The following is a 19,199-nucleotide window of genomic DNA, read 5'->3' on the forward strand; positions in this document are numbered from 1 at the left end:
CTCTGCAGTTCATAAGGAACCACCTAGGCTATTTTAAAAGTTTCAGGAAAGATTTTTACTATAAAAAAAGTGTGCACAAAAAAGACATTTTTCTGCAAGTCCTGCTGCGTAACATTTTATTCGGAGCAGCTATTCGAAATCTGATTGCATATATGACCAGAGGAGCTCAATCTTTACAAGCTGTGAAAATTTCAGCCTCCTAACTTCATTATTAAAAAAAAAATTGTTTCGAGGAGCACGTGCAGTACATTTCTGTACAAGAGGTTCTTACGACGACAAATTCAGCAAAACAACCAAATCACTCGAATAATTTATTACACATTTACACAGTGCGCTAGATGATGTCACGCCATTGTTTGAAAGGTTGCAGCATGGGAGCGCTTAATCCTGGCTGCATGCTCATGATCGTGCACATTCAAAGGCGCACTCATTTGCGTCGCTGCCTCCACCGACAGCTGTGCGAGGCTCACAAATTGTACATTATTCTAACACGGCAGTAAAGCCTGGCGGCAGAATTAACATAAAGTGTTGTAAGTGTAAATATTTGTAACATCTACAGTCGAGTCCACTCATAACTATACCGTTTATAACAATATATAGGTTATAACGATGAACAGCTATGGCACCGTCAAGTTTTGTATTCTTTCTACGGTAAAATAAATTGCTTATTACAATGCTTCAGTGCCACGATATCGGATATAACGACTGAATCCGGTGATATTGTACACCAAAAGTGCAACCGTGACGACTCTAATGACGCGGTTGCGCAGTCTACTCGGGTGGTGTAGGAGGCCCAATGCGTGACACAGTCCCTCGCGTAGTAGTAATACGACTTTGCTGGCATGCGAATAAAATGTTTCGAGCTCTGTTCCATCTTTTTATTTCGCAACCCTCTTATAACAGTCATCGGTTATAACGATGCGATTTCCTTGGCACTTGGATATTGTTATAAGTGGACTAGACTGTACACGGTCGGGCGTAAAGCATTTGGTGGGAAATAAATAAAACCACGCCAGGGCCAGAGCACGACGACAACCACATTGTGGACACAGCCGGTTCCACTCCACTCACTAGTCGACACTAAGAATAGGAAGTCCGCACCACCGAGCTCCGGGACAGGGTGGCCCCAAACACGGTACGTATGCACACACGCTGGCGTCATCAAATACATGCTTCCACATTAAGACGCTAAACAGACACTGTCCTAGCGCACGCACCGAGGCGTGCGCACATGTACACGTCAACTAATACAGGTGAATGCGGCCTCTTGCAAGCTGCCTCCAGGGTCCGTCGAGCGACGGGTGCACACGTGGGGTGGTCCTATGTACAGCGCTGGGGGCCCCTCAGCCAGGCAGGCCCAATCGCGCCAGGGCAATGGAGCGCCGTCGGCGCATCACCTCCCAGTACATCTCCTGCACTGCAGGGCCAGGGCGTTGACTGACGCAGTGCTCCCTCCCCTGGGCCAGCTTGCAGCCAGCAAGACGCACTAGAGTCTGCTTCGCCAAGTACACTGCCTCGTTGCAACACCAAAGATACCCACTTCATTACCGCAAACTTCAAGCAAATGGTCACGGTGCAGAGGGAAAGAGGTGAAACCGCAGCTACACCTTCCGGCAACCTCTCCGTGGCCTCGCAGGAGATTGGCCGCCGCCCACCAAAGCCACCGCCACGTAACAGGAATGGGCAATTGTGTAGCAGGCTTGGTTCCGTTCAATGGCCCCAATTTATTGCTAACATGCGACAGCAATTACGGTTCCAGTGCTGGCCCATACTGGGCCACTCGAGCATGGAGTCTGGAATGTTCTCACACTTTCTTGGGTTTTCTCTTTTCAGTTGCGGACTGTCTTTCATGGCTTTAAAACTGAACCAAGTTGCATTTTGTCTTCATGGGCCCTTCAAAGGAATGCTGGACACAATACTTCTCAGCTGAGGTCCTTTGTACAGTAAAAGCTCGTTAATTCCAACTCGAAGGGAGCCTTAAAATTGCTCGAATTAGTGGGAGGGCCCTAGAACGAGTGGCGCCACAGTGAGCGGGCAGAGCACAAAGAAGCCACCTCTGGACTTGTTATCGTGAACTAGGCACGTTTGTGGCAGGCAATTTCGTAAATAATGTCCATGGAGGTTGAACAGCAAACGAAATTAATGGATCAGTCAGTTATACACCCGAAACAGGCACTGGTGTTGCATTCATGAAAGCAGTGAGTGGTAATGTTGAAATCTAACGCGGTTTATGCGCGGAAACAAGTGTGTTTACTAGGCCGGGTCGCGGCAATCAAAGCTAACCGGTAATATGCATTTGCTTGTGTTTCTTCTGTCACGACTCTATGAGAATCGCTAGTAACTTGCCTCGGAAGAGCTCCAGTGCAGCGTCAGAATTCTCACCTGGTGAGAAATAACAGGCTGCAACATCCAGCCTCCACGCTGCTTTGCATGCATCTCTAGTAAATCTGGTTTGGTTGGGATTTGAAACACATCGCAGTCACTCTGGGCCGACTTCTTCTGCGAGGAGCTATGGAAACCAGGGGATCATAGTTCGAATTAACCGTTCTGGATTCTGACGCATTCGAATTATCGGAAGTTTTCCCCCATTTAAATATACAGGGCTGTGCTGGGACCAGGGCGTCCGTTCAATTTACGAGCTTTTACTGTATATGGAGATAACGGCTACAAATTTTCAACTGTAACCATACAGTATAAGCTATTTGAAACCCACTTCAATCTTTGCATGCCCCTGGAGCCGTGTACCACTTCTCGCTCCAAACTCCCGTGACGCAGCCGAAGTGGTGGAGTCAACATACTAAGCATCTGTTTCGTGTACCGGCTCATATGACGCCATTGTTCACATCACGCAATGTACGATTTAGCGGGAGATTTAAAAGTTTGGCTTAAATTGCCTTATTTCTCAGTGAATAAAGCATCGTTTGCTTCCGGGAAAGCGCTTGGGGTACTATGAAACACCTAATATTTCGAATAAAACAAGCTTTTGTTTTGTCTTAATGGCTCCTTTAAGTGCCATGCAGTATTTACGTCCAGAAACCACCATTGCAGATTTCAGCCCCTCCCTACACTTGAAAATTTCTCCCGTCATTCCTAAGGAACGGGTATTAAAGGAGCCATGAAGAGAAAACACAAGTTTGGTTCATTCAAAAGATTATCTCGTTAGAATCATATTGACACCACTTTTAACGTAAGCTTCGCTCAAATAAGCTACATAATTACGAAAAAAGGGAATGGCCATGCCACCCACAAGTTCATTTCCCGCAACAGAACCTATGATGTCACATGTGACAGCTCTGGGATTGGCCGAGGGCAGCAAAAGCAAACGCAAATTAGGCAGAGCTTATAAGCTTGCCGAACGAGCCATTTGCACTTAAATGTAGGGCACATTCTTTTCGAAGTCGTAAGAATGGTGGGACAAACAGTGGAACTTACGAAAGCACACGAAAGCAGAAGTGCCAATGCGTACTGCTGCTGGTACTGCGTGCACTATGCTTGGTTTAGCTGCACAGGACTGCAGGGCTTTGGGGTTGTCTCAGACTACACTTGCCAATTTACGCGACCACATTTGTCAAGCGAGCACTATGTTTCATGAAACTATTATTCTCTCAATGAACAAAAACAAGCCAGGTTTAAATACGGTCAAAAACAAACCAAAGGCCACAGAGAAAGAAATTCTTGCTCCGTGCCAAAGCCAGAAAACGGCTTGCTATGGTATGGTGGCGCCATCTAGGTTCACTAACGGCAAACAAGGCATCCCAATCGGCTGCAGAGCTATGGTCCCTAGAAATATCTTTCTAGACCAAAGCAGACCAGTCAGTTCCTGTGATGTCATTGCGGACCACGAAAACGCACGAGTTAGCGGGAAAATGAAAATTTTAACTTAAAGTAACTAATTTCTTTGAGAACAAAGCATCGTTTGCATTTGGACAAGCGCTGCGGGCACTATAAAAGAAGAAATCTTTCGAACAACACAAACTTGTATTTTGTCTTCGTGGCTCCTTTAATTAAGCTATTAACTGCCTCGCAGTTAATCTGCAGTTAACTCGGGTGTAGAAACAGTTTGGCTTCAGGGGCACTGTTGGTGAAAGCTCAGCTCGAAAATGGACACCTTGGAAGTTTCCGCAAGTAACCGACATTGTGCCGGGAGAGCACAGATACTATGCTGGGCTGCAAGGCACGCAGCAGCCACTAGCGTGACGCGAAGCAGAGGGGCGGCCCTACTCACAGCTGCTCCGCACCAGTCCCTGCTGGATGTAGCGCAGGTAGCAGAAGAGGTCGCACACCGACGTTATCTGCAGCACGCAAAGGGAAAGGGGCACGCATTCAGAGAACTCGTGCGTAGCATTCTCCCACCGCTTGTCTTGGCTGCGCACTATTTACAGCCAGGTTTGGCTACAAGTAGCCAAACACGTCATTGTTTTGTTGCACTTTTCCTTTACTTCTTTCCAGCAATGAAGTACATTTACACCATTATCTCAATTCAGCGCATTCACTTTGCCAACTATGCATTTTTCCGCCATCGACGGTTGGTCCGTTTTCACTATTTTTTTTATCATGTTTCCATGTTCTTTTTCCAGGCTTCCTTATGAAAGGCAGTGTATAAGACGCATATTTCTGATTTCGTTAGTTCACTTTTGTAACTGCTTTATATTTTTTGTATTTTTTTCTCCTTTCAACGCTTTGTTCGACCAATCATCTCCACTTGTGCTATTATAACGATCAAATGTATCATATATAACGATCAAATACTACCACCAGTAATGCATTTTTGTGGACATGCCCGGGAGGCGCGCCCACTCACCACCGCCTATCAATCCACAGAGGAATGCTGTTCGAAGGCCCTCAGAGATGATGAGACTTCTCAGTCACGACATGCACGTGCTGGTGCCACACAAGCGAAAACTCCTCGGGCCACTCAAGTCTGCTCCCGCACTGTACACGCAAAAGCCTGGCGACAGTTCACTGTAGGCAAACCTGTCGACGTCCGTAGAAGGGCTCGAGCTAACAGAATCCCTCCCTGGACGAAAGACCATCCAATGGGCTGGACTCGACCCACCATGTGTCAGGCCATCCCAAACCTCACGTCCGTTCCCCGAAACATGCAGCCAGCCTCCAACTGGGCCAGACGACCAGCCCGGGCCACACAGCACAACACACCCCACCCACCGTCGGAGCACCCTGCCAAGCAAGCCTTCACTTCCACAGTGGCAGTGCTCACCTCACTTGCGCAAGCACCCCACCTGACAGCCCTCACTCCAGCCCGCACGGAAATCCTCGCACGGCACACCTTGCACAAGCAGCCCCCCACCCGCATGGGCAGCACGGCCCTCCTCCTTTCCACCCAGCCATGGTGTCCCAAGGGCTTCTCGGGATGCGCTTGTGGCACACTGCCACGGCCAGACAGACCCAGCGGCCCACACTCAACACTGGAAGTGAGCAGCCGCTGAGGCAAGACCAAGAGGGAGCAGTGTTCCGGACCAAGCAGCCGACGGTGACAGCGGAATTACGGGCACAAGTTCGCCCTCTAAAAAAACAGTGCTTTTCCCATTGCTATGGACCGCAGCGCTTACTTTCACCATTACAGTGCTATCAAGAAGCTGCTCATCAGCACTACCCCCACAGAGCCCCACTCACACACATGCACCCATTTCTTCTCCCCACCACTGGGAACAGGCCTCGCGTTCAGGAAACTAACTGCCGCACAGACAGTTAGTTTCCGCCCCCGCCCCCCTAAACCCCAGTTGCAAAAATTAAGGGCTTCTCTCTCTCAACAGGTCCTTTGCTGCTCCATCACATTTGCTCCTCTGTCTTCGCCTTGTGGCCCAAATCAGTCGGACCCTGGAACAGGCCCCTTCTTTGCTACACCGTGTCTGCGTGTGCTTTCATCTCTTCGCCTTGCAGTGTAAATTACCCCACCAGGCCTCGCCAGAATCGGGCTTCTGCGTGGCTGGTGTACTACTCGCGTGGCATCACATTCGGGTGTCTCGTGACATGCACTATTCTGAGCCCACTACGTTTCCAATTCACAGTTTTGAAAACTTTGCCAAGTGGACACATTTGCCAATCACATCTCTGCATTGCCGGCAGGGGCTACGAGGAAAAGGACAGCCACGCCTTCTGTCCCACCGCTCACAGCAGAGCACTGATTGGGCTGCTACTGCACAGACCCCGGTGCAAATCCCACCGGACCACAACGGCGCTTTCCCACCTGCGGCCTTGCAAAAAAACAGTGCTGGGCACCCCTCGCAGGCCAGGGAGACCACCCAGCTCCCAGCCATGCCTGCAGTGCACAAGGCACGGAAACGGGGCCCCAGACGGAGGGCACGCACCTCTGGTCTCCCCGTCCCGGCCGACAGAAACACCTCAGCGTGGCGGCACCCGCCGGGCGCTCGTCTACTGCTGCATCGCGTCTGCGTCTCCTTTGTCCCACACACCCTGCATCGTGCTTTCGCCTCTCCGTTGTTTGGCGCAAACCGCTCGGAGAGACGGAACGGTTCCCCAGAACCAGATCGGCCCTGGGGAGGAGGAGCGTACCCGGTTGCGGCAGAGCTGCGAGATGTGGTGCCAGGGGGCGCCCGAGTCCCCCAGCCGCATGCGGTACTGGCAGATGCGGGGAACCTCCAGCAGGGAGCACCTCCTGCGAGAGAAGCTCTGCTGCAGGGGGGCCAACACGGGCTTGCTAAGGCATCGCTCGCACTCCTCGGGAGAAGGGGCCGCACTTTCCCCAGAATCCATGGGGGGAAGGAAACGGCTCCCCCTCCCTTCCCCCTTGCACCTGGCCAGGGACAACAGCTTCCGTCAGGGGCCCATTCACCGACACCCACACTACTCTGCACAGCTTTGATTTTTCCCAATCAGGCCTCGGGAAGGGTGAACAGGTGAACGTTCCCGGTGCACGACAGTCCTCCGGAAGGCATCATCTCTCCTAGTGTGGAGAGAGAACCGACGGAGGCTGGCCTGATGATGGCGTAAGGCCAACCACGGGCAAAGGGCCGCAAGGGGAGTCACTCGACGGCACTGGTGCAAATGCTCTCGGCAAGGGTGACGTGAATTCAGAGGCCACAAACACGGCTGGTGCCGAAGGCCAGGCTGTGACTGTGCACAGGCAAGAAACAAAGGTACAGCTTAATGTCTGTGAACTTATGAGAAGCACTTGTGCTGTGCTGCATCTAGTGCATTGCAGTTATTAATTGGTGCATGACAGCTCCTCTCCACACCTGCTACACAGGGCATGGAGTTTGACGCCAACAGACACCAGAGGGAAATCTGGCACGTGAGCTGCACTTCATACTTCAGCGAGCCTTCCACCGTGTACCAGTTGGGACTGTTCCTTGGCACGGCTCATAAACGGGCTGAAAATTTTATCCGTGGATGCAAAGACAAGAATGTCATTGTAAAACATTCTCTAGGCTGTGTTCCATACACGGACAGCTTGGTAGACAGCTTACAAAGCAGTCTAATTAGACAAGAATTGGAACGCTGCAGTGGTCACCAATGCAGGCAAAAACCTCGTAGCAGACATGTTGACAAGGTTAAGCCATATTTTCGTAAAGAATGGTAGCATTTTTGTTATGCACACTGTTATGTGATTCAAAAAATTACCCCACCTTCCCGCGAGGGGAACCCTGTGGAGATGCGACGCATCTTGGGGGTTCACTTGGTGTTTCCGTTGGGTTGATTCTCTAATTGCGTGAAACGTGTGAGGAATGCGTATGATGTATTCTTTATTTCTTTGGCCGGTGCTGGAACGACCGCGGCTATGACGCAACGTGGCACGGCTATGACGCAACACAATCCAACACAATCCACTTTAACCCAATCCAAATCCAATCCAAGCCAAGCCAATCCAATCAAATCCAATGCCCCTCGCGAGAGAGTGTTCGCTATCGGAGAGGAGAGGGGGTGAGCGGCGGAGAGCGCAGCTCGCGCAGCGAGGAGAATGGGGGAGGGGTGTGGACGGACCACAACAATGCCGTATGGAGGGACAAGGCGAGTGAATGAGATGCAGTCGCATCTAAAAGTGAGCAGCAGCACCTTTGGCAGTAGTAATTAAATGAAAGAACAAGTTTGTGTGTCGCAACATTAATGAGTGAAAGGGTGGGGCGCTGCTACTGTTTTCCAATTTGGACAGGAAGCTGCTGGCTTGGATGCTGTGGCAGCGAAGCAGTCTCCGTTGCTGGCTTCGTTCGAACTGGAATGGGGCTTTTAACAAGGCGGGCTGTCTGCGAGGGCAGCAACGAAGCCGTCCAAAGGATACATTGGCACACGCCTAATGTTGCTCTACCAATAGAAAAGTGGTGCTCCAAGAGATGTATACGTCGAGGATTTGTTAGAGGCGTTGTGCGAGAAGGGCAAGAAGGAGAAGGCTGATGATTCTGGCCTCACGGGTGATGTGGCTAGTGCGGCCAAGTAGAATAGGAACGCTGCCAGTGCTGTAGCAGTTGTTTCCCTAGTATGGAAGTTGAACCTCGATATAATGAACCTCGATTTAACGAAATTAGTGATATAACAAATTTTTTACAAATTTTCTATCAAAATTTTGCTAAATGCATGTATTTTTATCTCGATTTTATGAAGTAATTTTGTGCAGCGCTTTCGATTTAACGAAGTCAAGGCAAGAAAGGAACAACGAAATTCCGGTCGAGGCATGTTTTATTTTGCCTCTCAGAGCCTACATTGAAAACATTCAGTACTCGCATTGACTCTTAAAAGGCTAAAATGAAAGAAAAGAGGTGAAATCTGCGGTTGACAACAATTAAAAGCGATGAAAGAAGCTGCTCAAACCGCTAGCGGTCATGGACGGTTTAATAGTGCAGCCACCATTTTGACGTCTTCATCGTTGCCTATGCCAGCTTAGGCTGCCGAAGCCTACTTCAAGCTTTTTTTCTAAGCGTTCTTGCTCACGGTGCTGCTGCTCTAGGTTGTGCTCGCTGATAACCACATTAATATTTTGTTCGTGCATCATTAGGTGAGCCTTGTAAGCAGAACGAGCACTCCAAAGGAAAGAAAAGTGTACCGAACAAGAGCCTGAGGAAGTGTCGGTGAAACCGACGGAAGTGATGGATGCCATGGACGTTCTGCGGGGGCAGGCAGGCGCACACGAATGTTTAAGAGCAAGCCTTGTCAGCGCTGTGAGCATACGAGTGTCACGTAAAGCCCACCCTAGTCAAGAAACGCCAAGCACTGCTTATGGACTTCTTCACTACGACTTGAACATCGAGTGCTGGTGGCAATAAATTGCTCTCTTTGAACTTCGTTTCACCATCTTCGTTTCACCAGCGTTCATCAGACAGCTGTGGTGCTGAGAAATTGGTTTTCTTTAGGGCTCAGTGGGCATAAAAGTAATTGCTTAATCGAATTTGGCCGGAAGACATTTAATGTAAGCTTTCCGCTTTAGCGGGAGCACATAAGCGCTGCTCCACACAGTGAAGCAGTCTGTGTGTACTCCGCTCAACTCACAATCATGGCTTTATCTCGAGTGTCATGGTTGCATCACGCACCCATACTGCAGAGCCTTTGTGCATGAAAAAAGTATTTCGAAAGTTTCATAGCAGCCTTCCGCTGTAGGCCCGTCGCACCCCTCAAGCTGTGCCTAAGTTTACCACTGAACGGACGAAAAGAGGCATAACTTCGAACGAGCACCTCGCCGAGGTGAAGTTCATGGGGCATGGACGCGGATTCAATTGACTAACGGTGGCGTTTAGTAGTGACCGAAATGAAAAGAAAAAAAACTGAAAACCTAGACTGCTATCATATTTGATGAGGCATTGCGGAAAAAGCACCGGTTTTACAACGACACATGAACTACCGCCGGCTATCTGAATTCCATTGCCCAAGTGTTGATTAATTCACACAATTTCCGCGGCCAGTTTCAGTACAGCAGTTGTTTCCCGGCGACTGGCAAGGTTCTGAAACCTCAATAACTGGTTAAATAAACTGTAAAATCGAAACGTCGATTTTACGAAATGCTCGATTTAACGACATTTGCAGCCCCAAGTACGACTTGGTTATATTGAGGTTCAACTGCACTGGTGTGAGCATGTGTGGCTCGAAGATGTCCGGGGCCCGTTGGAAGCGGCGCACAGAGCCGCACCCACCTGGGGAAGGGATTGGCCGAGTGGACGGCCTCGATGGTGATGCAGTTGTCCTCGATGGCGCGCAGCACCTGGGCGGCCAGCTGGGCGGCCGGGAAGTGCAGGCAGGGCAGCACGTCCTCCCGGTACAGCCGCGCCACGAAGGGCTCCCCCCGGTCGGCCACTGCCCGGCTCCCCTCCTGCCATTGGCCAAACTCCCGCTGGCACACGGGGTCCGCCTGGGGGGAAGGAGAGCAGCCACGACATCACACCACTGGGGCCACTGCAGGGGGACTGTGCCACTGCGGTGGCCAGGGTGGAGCTGCCAAGGGCTAGCTCTTCCAGACTGAGCCCAGAGGCAGGAATGGCTGCTCCCACAGGTGGATGAACACGTGCCGTGTGCCACCAAGAGCACAAAGAGTCCCTTTCCCAGTCCACAGGAGAATTGCAGATCCCCTGTTGAATGGGAAACAACCTGCCCAAGGGAGGGCTCTTTTCACCATTGTGCATGTTTAGGGAACACGTGCGACTTCGTCCCGGAGCCCGACTGAACCCCGCCAGTGAACTGGGCCACCTTTCACCCCTGCACCACGATGGCGCTCCACAGATCCACATGATGCTCAAGCATTAACGACACATCACGCGACCTCAACTGACCCACAAGAGGTAGCAGTGAGAGATGATCTGAATGCCACGAGCCCAGGAGTAAACATAAGGAGTCCCGTGCCATGTCACCGATCACAGGTTCTACAGTTGACACTGCTCCTTTACGTGCTTACTGCTGTGAACAGTGGAGCCCATGTGATGTGACTGGCCACAAGATAACATGGCTAGAGCCTACACATCGGTCGTGACATCATCCGCAGTGACAAGAGGTGGTCCTTTCTTGAGCTCAAGCACGTTGTCGGAAATGCTTTCCCACTCGACCACCAACAGTGGCAGCAGTGGCCCAACTGTGTCCACTGCAGCACAAAGGAGTCTCCCACGTTCCGTTCCTGCCTTGTGATGCCCCAGTCTCAGGCTCCCAATGTCCTGCTTGCCCGCCCTCACTGAGTTGTGGTCTCGCTCCACTTCTATTCCCCTCTCTCGACAGCCGCTCTGCTACCCCAGGGATAGTCCGGCTGCAACAGCTCCGCACCACACACCCAAGGCCACTTCTCCCCCCTAACCTGAGCCATGATGTCCTCCCACTGAGCTTGTTTCCGGTCCCCAAGCGTTGCTCCTGCCATCCTTCATTCCACTGCTTGGTGGCACACGCAAGAGAGAACCCCGAGCAGTGGCTTCTGACAGCCACTGATTGGACAGCGAGTGCTTGGCCCAGCCGCCACCACCCTGTCTGGTCTGTGCGCTGGGCGGGCCTGAAGCAGCGGTCAGCTCCCGTCCCCTGACCTCTGCTTGGCACGGCACTCTGGACAAGCGCAATCTGCAACCAGCCAGCCTTCACTGCCTGACACTGCCGAGACCAGTGCATACCTGCCAGGTTTGCTGAGATGGCATTAGGCAGATCTGACCGGAGGTGGGGAGAGAGAGGGGGGGGGGGGGGGGGGGGGGTTGTAGCAACAACAGAATAGGTAACTTTACACACATTTTCTTTAATTACTTACAACATAGCAGGAAATGAACTGGTTCTTCGTCCAAACTACCAACAAGCTACACCACGTAAATGTTAGAAGTGGCTCACGCCTCCCTTTTCAGAAAGTCCTGGACATAGTACTGCAAAGCGCAATACAGAACAGCAGGAACTGAACTGTTTTGTTTCGTCTAAACTAACAACAAGCTACACCACTGGAGACTTGCTAAATCTTCAGAACGGCCGTGCTCGTGCGTAAATGAAAGCGGTGGCGGCGTTGCATTTCTATAAACAGTAAACTAACAATGGGACGAACAGGTTCACCGTCTGCACATTTTTAAGCACTTTACTGATAACGATGCCAATTGGTGTCGGGTAAGATTGTCAGGTATACCTCCGACGCATTGTGGCCAGCCTGGGAAAAAGATTTGGCCAAAGACGGGTGCGTTTTTGGGAGATTTTTGTTTCGGTCGTGCAATCGTACAAAACCATGCGAATTCGGGAGTCTCCCGGAAAATTCGGGAAACCTGGCAGGTGTGCCAGTGGCACTGACCGTGAAGGCACCTGAATAACTGACATGAATGCTTCTGACAAAGACGCATGAATGAGTTCCTTCCCTTTTCTCAGAGGGAAGACAAAACTAGCCTCACAAAACAGTAATGCAGTCACTGGCCAAGTCAAAGAAGTCCCAAGACGCACTGGTTGCAAAACGTCTTAGTAGCCACTGGTGGCGCTGCAGCGCTCATAAAAAGTTGGACGTCAAGAGCCCGTTAGGAATTAAGCAGGATTGACTAAAGCCTCTCAGGGACGTCACAAATGAGAGTAGAATGATCACCTCTCGCTTGGGTCACATTCTTTCCCCACACCCAGGGAACCAACCATTGGAGAAAGGTACCACATGAAGCCTCTTAAGAGAGGAGCTGTGGTGTTGGGCCAAGGAAGAGGACGGACCATAAGGGCTGCCATAAGCAGAGACGCATTTTGTTGGGATTTGATGTCCACTCGTAGAAGAGGACTCGTGCGAACTCCCCATCTTGCGGCTTCGCACTCGCCGCTTGAACACGAGGGCAGAAAGTGTGCCGAGGGCCCCACAGGGGCCTATCCAGTGGCTTCTCACACCAGAGGAAAACCTGCCGCTGCAATCGCTCGCCCTCGTGGGTGCCACCACGGCAGCTGGCAGACATGGATGCTTTTTGCTCTCCAAAAGGGGGCAGCATTCCTCCCCGCCTGTCGTGCATGGAGCGTTCAAGTAATTCCCGACAGGCACATCTTTTGGAGCAGACATTTCTCTTGGCAAAACAACTGCAGTTCACCTCTGGACAAGCGCAATTACTGCCTCGCTGCAGCCTGTCCATGAGCCCTGCGAAGGAGCCACGGAATCTTCCTGCCCAGTACACGGCAGCACGCCCGCTGCATGGCACCAGATTTCCCTCCCGTGTGCACTGGCATGAAACTCTGCCGCTCGGCACAACTGACCTCCGAGAGGTCGTGGCTGTCGGTGCTGGCGGTGGCCGGCTGCCCCCCGACCCCCAGGGGGCCCCCCAGCGGCTGGGAGCTGGGCGGGGGCGAAGGCGGCCGGCAGGTGGCCAGCTCGTAGTTGGACGGCGAGCGGCGGTGCCGGTGGCGCCCCAGCTGCGGGTGCAGGTGGGCGTTGGGCCGGCTCGGGGTCGAGGTCAGCACCAGGGCCTTGAGGGCGCTCACCTCCGCCTGCAGGACCTCCACCTGGGCACACACACAGGGCGACGGGGCTGCTTCCACAGCCACCCGCTGCTGTCGCACAGAGCACCGAGCGCGCTGCCCCCCCTCCTCCGCCGACCCAAGTAGGGTTCGTACAGGCTTCAAAAGCAAAAATTCAAGGGTTTTCAAAAACTTTCAAGGAGCAGAAAACACATTTTCAAGGTCCACATCTAATGTTTTATATAGTATTATTTATAACTTTTCCAACACAATGCAAAATTTTTTATTGCACAATACCTAAGCACATTAGTGCACATTTAGATAGTTGCTAACGGGTTTGTAAATGCTTCCCCAGCTTTATTTTTTATTTCATGGCTGGTATGTAGAGGTTTTTCTTTTTCCTTTGTGTTTGCTGAGGCTGTTTCATTTCAAAACTTAGTTAATGTTGCCTGCATCTCCTGCTTTGTCAGCAAGAGTATCAGCTGAAATCAACTCAGCAAGTGTTGCTCCAAGGCAGGGCGAACTATGTACACGTCCACCATTTGCACGTAAAAGCAAACGCAGATGGAACGTATGAGGCATAGCAAACATGCAAGAAGCGAGCGTCCACAGACTAGATGGAAGATGCAAGATAGTGAACAGAAGCTGGCTTTCACTGATTGTATCGTGACATGGATTGGATTGACAAGTGCCTGCTCCCAATGTTGCCTTGTAATAATGAAAATCCACCAAACTTGTAATTTCACGCAATACACTGAAACTTGATTGTTACAATGTTTCTTTACATTTGTTAACACCTAAAATCCACGACAAGCACTTCAAATTCTTGTGGAAAGACAGGGCCATTGATTCTCTCCAGAAAAATCAAGGGTTTTCAAGGACCATTTAAAATTCCAGGACTTTCCAGGCCTTGAAATTGATACTTATAAATTCAAGGGTTTTCAAGGTTTTCAAGGACCTGTGCGAACCCTGCCAAGGACGGCTCCCGATCCTCTGGAGGACGGGACTATCACGCCTTCCGTGCTGCCACCGTGTCTTTCGAGGGGGCACACGGAAGGCAGGAAACGGCGCAGCCAGACGAGAGGGGGCCTACCTGGAGGGTGGCCTCCTGGAGCCTCTTCTCGGCCGCTGCCTGCTTCATGTTGGCCTCGCGCACCATGTTGTTCGCCTCCTGCCGGCCGGGGGGGGGGGGGGGGGGGGGGGGGAGCAAGCAGCAGCCATCAATGCCTTGGCTACGCTGCCTCAACAACCACACTCCCAAGCACTGGGCAGCTTGGCCCCAGTGCCTGAGAACAAGCAAATGCAGCCCCAGGGAAGGCTTTCTGCAGACGAGTGAGACACTGCGCTCCGCAATGGGCACACCAGCATTGCTTACTCAATGCTGTCGGCACAGAGATGAGTAGAGCTAAACAGCAGCGGCAGTGATCTAACCTTGTGCAGCCCTACTGCCTATTCTCTGCTGCTTCTTTACTTCTTCGCTTGTTCAGAAGGCTGCTCGCTACAGTTAAATTGCCATCTCTCATTTGTCCCTTGTCTCGAGGCCCAAACAATGTGGATGCTCCTTTTGCAATGCATTTGTGCCACCTCTCACACGAATGGACACAAAACGTATGTGTTGAGTCTGTGGCACAAAGTTTATTCGAACTACATTTCTGCCCCTCACACTGGCATGAAATGCGTGTGCTGAAACCAGTTCCACCCATTTCCTTGAGCAGCTAAGAAATTATGGCAAAGAAACTGAACGGAAGACGAGAAAGAGACAAACACGGGTGCTGACTAACAAGTGAATGAGTTTTGTTGCGTGCATGCAATGTAAGGAAATGCAGAAAGAGCACAAAAAGAAGATGCAGTTGAGATTGTAGGAATGCCATCTCCTTCGACTGACGGTTTGCTGACGCATGTGCCCGTACGCTCGTTCATCGAAAAAGCTTCAACAATCTCGCGTGTTCTCTGGTCACCGTAGCGCTTGAGGATATGACATTCTCAAACAAGGGCTCGCACGAGGGCTCGTTTGTCCGTGACGCAACATGTGTGGCAAGGTTACTATTGGTAGCGGATTTGATGGCATGAGTGTGCTCGCCAAGACGGTCCTTGACACATTGTCCCGTTTGTCCTGAATACGAGCCACCACAGGACAAACAGGACAGGGGGACCTCGTACACTGCTCTGGTTGCGCACTCAGTGTCCCTTGATGCAAACGTTGCGCCCTGGTTCCTCCGAGTTCATCACCTTGCTGCAAAGGCTGCTCAACTTCCTGGGAGCAGAAAACACAGCGCGCACCCCTGAACGTTCCACAATCCTTTTCAGTTTGTGCGAGATTTCGTGAACATATGGGTGGTGAACTCGGAGGAACCAGGGCGCAACGTTTGCAGCAAGGGACACTGAGTGCGCGACCAGAGCAGTGTGCGAGGTCCCCCTGTCCTGTGGTGGCTCGTATGCAGGACAAACGGGACGATGTGTGAACGACCTGTTAAATCTCCTGCTGGGCATGCGTCATTAGTGACAATGATCATCATCGTTAAGACCCCTGTCAGTAAAGTAATGAGCCCCACTAAGGGCAGCCATGGCCCAGGTCTGCCTTGCGTCGTTCTTCCGCTATAGTAGAACCGTCTTGGCGAGCATGCTCGTGCCATCAAATCTGCTACCAGTAGTAACCTTGCCACATATGTTGCGTCATGCGCAAACGAGCCCTAGAGCGAGCCCTTGTTTGAGCAATGTCATATTCTCAAGCGCTACGGTGACCAGAGAACACGTGAGATCTTTGAAGCTTTATCGATAAACGAGCGTACGGGCGCATGCGTCAACAAACTGTCAGTTGAAGGAGATGGCATTCCTACAATCTCAACTGCATCTTCTTGTTGTGTTCTTTCTGCATTTCCTTACATTACCTGCATGCAACAAAACTCATTCCCTTGTTAGTCAGCACCCGTGTTTGTCTCATTCTCGTCTTCCGTTCACTTTTTTTGCGCTGTTTTTTGCCATCAGTATGAACCAACTGCCCGTCTTTGCAGGCTAAGAAGTGTGGCGAGTGACCTACTCTCTAAGCCATGAAAACATTCTGCCACAGAAAAACACCTAAAGCAATTACGGCACTCTTTGTTCGGAGTCAACTAAAAGCATCAAGAGCGACTAACAATGAACTGGCTAAATTTTAAGTGGTTGATGGGGTCACCAACTTTACCGATCATCAAATAAATGGCAGTGGTGGTTATCTTTAATTCACAAGCTATGCACATATCTTACAAGACTCCAATGACTCCCCTCACCCCGACAATCAGCAATTCCGCAATGCCCCACAAGAAAACGGAAAAAAAAAAATCCTGATGACTGTGCTCGAGGCATTTCTCAGTCCCGGTTGCCGTACTTACACAACTGCAGGTCGACCCTTGTTTTGAAATTTGACAATCCAATGTTGGGGGGTCGACTTTGAATCGAAATCGAACCGTTTACCGCCAGTAACGGCAACAGAAACGAGAAATCAGGGGTGCTACGAGGTGGGGACAGCTTTGCACCCTCGTTCCCATGGTTATGCTCTAAGTGTGAACCACACGGGGCCTTATCTGCTCGCAAACACCGCACTGATGCTGCCGTGAATACCACCCGCATGCTGCGCACTACGCGATCGGCGGTGGCAACATGGCGGCGTCACCAGCCGCGAAGAGGTGCGCGTAGCTCCAGCGACCGCTTCTAACCGCTCTTTGAGATATCACTGAAGGCACAAACGAAGACGTTTGTGCAGGAAAGGAGCTGATAATGTGGTCGAAAACGACACTATCAAGCATCATCCGCGCCGCTAGGGAAAGCGCCAATCAAATATCTGCCACCGTGGTAAGCCTAAACATCTTTGGCAGCGTCAGCCGGCTGTCCCGAGCGCTTTCAAACTGCCGCCATGAAGAGCGCGCCTCTCCACTGGGGCAAGTCGCCAGGCTCCTCTCTCCGCCGCGCTCGTCACGCGTCATTCCGAGGTAGAACTTAAAACGCTTAAAAGCATAGAAGCAAAAGTCGCCCGCACAACGCCGACGCGCACAAGTCGCGTGCAAAAACGCGTCAACAAGCGTTCTATTAGTCTCTAATAAACAAAATGAGTATTAGCGAATCCCTTGATTCAATGCGCGGTGCTAACGTAGCCAAAATCATATCACATTGTTCAGTACCCTTCCGAACGCGATGGTGGGAGGTTAGTCGCTCAAAAGTAAATCGCGCGTGGCCGCTTCTGTCACCCGTCATGTTGTTTGTATTGGTATCGTGGGGCAGTGGCCTCTGCCGGTTGCTTCAATGGTTGTCATCTCACAGCGAATAGAGAATTTTAGTATAGCGGAAAGCACCACTTTAGCGGGCACGCTAACCGTCGCGTAACGAGGCGCTATTCGTTTGGGATTGCGGCGCGCAAACGTTAACGCCACAGCTAAAACGCTATACTAAAACTCCCTAATGTGTTCTTCCCGCTCAACCCACGGTGCATGGTTATTCCGGATGCTTATAGAAAAACTTTCTTTTTTAACATCTACCGCGCATACCGCGAGTGCACGGCTCTTGTGGGAGCATTGATCATTAGAGAGTTATAGCAGATCAGAAAAACGGTTCCAGTACGGTAACGTCTACCGTCTGGACGCCACCGCGCATGCGCAAAACCCTATTGTAAACCGGAGCGACTTAGCTGGATGGTACCGAGACGTACCATGTCCATCGTTCCAAAATGGACGGCCGCTTTGGAAGAGTTTGGTAAATGTACGCTTCGCTCACGCCTAGTCGAACGGATTGTAAATATGAGATCGTTTAAAAAAAAATGAGGCTGCAACAAGTGAAATCCGCACGATTCTGACAGCTCAAGCAGCAAGCGAAACACGGTTCTGACCCAACTGCCGTGGCTTGTGCCGTCAAGCGACGCATGTACGATAGCTTCTTTTAGGCTAAATAAAGGCTACATAACTAGTATTAACAGCAACGTGGGGCCCGTCTACAAATCGGCGAGTGAGGAACAGGCGGTATCAAAAACAAAGAAAAACTAGAAGCAGCCAGCTGCATGTACTGAGAGCCCAGCTTGACCTGCTGGAGCCATCTGTTGAGGTGGAGTAGAGGTAAAATGCCCGCTTCATGTTCACGCAGTCGCTAGTTCGAATCTCCGTAGGGGCGTTGGATACGCAATTTTTTAATACTGCCTTTGGCGCTTTTGAGAACTGAAAACTACATTTCAGCACAGGAAATGCCCCGGACTCACGAAGAATTGCCAAACGATGTACAACCCAAGTCGCTCCCAGTCACAGTAGCATGTCCGGTAGTTATGGTCTGCTACAACTCTTAAAACGAGCCTTCCTGGTACAGTCCGGTAACAGGTACCACGTCCCGTACCGGAACCGTTTTTCCGATCTGCTATAACTCTCTATTGATGGTAGAGCCGCCGTGTGGCTTGACGGAAGCGCTTCTCTTAGTGATACGATTTTCTAGGTGGCGCTTGCATATTTTTAATTTTTTTTTTGAGAGAGATGCAATTTTTGGGGGTCGACCCACATTCGAGTCGACTTACAATCGTGTAAATACGGTAGTTCCTTCTTTGCCAGCTGTCTTGCACTGGGTTATGAGCAGGAATCTCTCTCCAGGGTAGCTGTCCGTTTAATGCGGGCACCCTGGGAACAATCGTACTGCAATCGGCCACAACAAAGACCACCATTAGGCCGAGTGTCATTCACTCGCCACAATCAACCGGTCCACAGTGAAGTGGCCAGCGTCGCAGCATTCCCATCTGCTGTCAATACGTGGCTAGAGAAAATCTCGAAAGGAATCATACGGAAAAAAAAAGAATGCGCCGTACTCCCTCGTGGGAAATCTGTGTGCAGCGTGAACAGCAGTCTTCTCGGCCATGCCACACATCTGCTGATCAG

The 19,199-nt window shown here is 51.0% G+C and overlaps 1 protein-coding gene across 3 annotated transcripts in view; it reads right to left on the reverse strand.

Annotated features, from left to right (window-relative positions):
- Positions 1-298: 298 nt before the first annotated feature.
- Positions 299-19,199, reverse strand: part of LOC144141319 (guanine nucleotide exchange factor for Rab-3A-like) — a 42,890-nt gene continuing 23,989 nt past the window's right edge. For 2 of the 3 annotated variants that reach the window (XM_077672892.1, XM_077672891.1), the window contains exons 6-11: positions 14,414-14,491; positions 13,120-13,365; positions 10,098-10,312; positions 6,535-6,637; positions 4,226-4,292; positions 299-1,417 (exon numbers count right to left, since the gene is read on the reverse strand). In XM_077672892.1, the coding sequence (XP_077529018.1) occupies positions 1,344-1,417; positions 4,226-4,292; positions 6,535-6,637; positions 10,098-10,312; positions 13,120-13,365; positions 14,414-14,491 (783 nt within the window). In that variant the 3' untranslated portion in view covers positions 299-1,343. The remainder of the gene's footprint in view (positions 1,418-4,225; positions 4,293-6,534; positions 6,638-10,097; positions 10,313-13,119; positions 13,366-14,413; positions 14,492-19,199) is intronic. The other variant, XR_013316525.1, reaches the window with a different exon arrangement.

Source organism: Haemaphysalis longicornis, unplaced genomic scaffold (assembly GCF_048455015.1).
Source record: "Haemaphysalis longicornis isolate Haplotype H1 unplaced genomic scaffold, Haemaphysalis longicornis Haplotype H1 scaffold_6, whole genome shotgun sequence".
Taxonomy (NCBI): Eukaryota; Metazoa; Arthropoda; class Arachnida; order Ixodida; family Ixodidae; genus Haemaphysalis; species Haemaphysalis longicornis.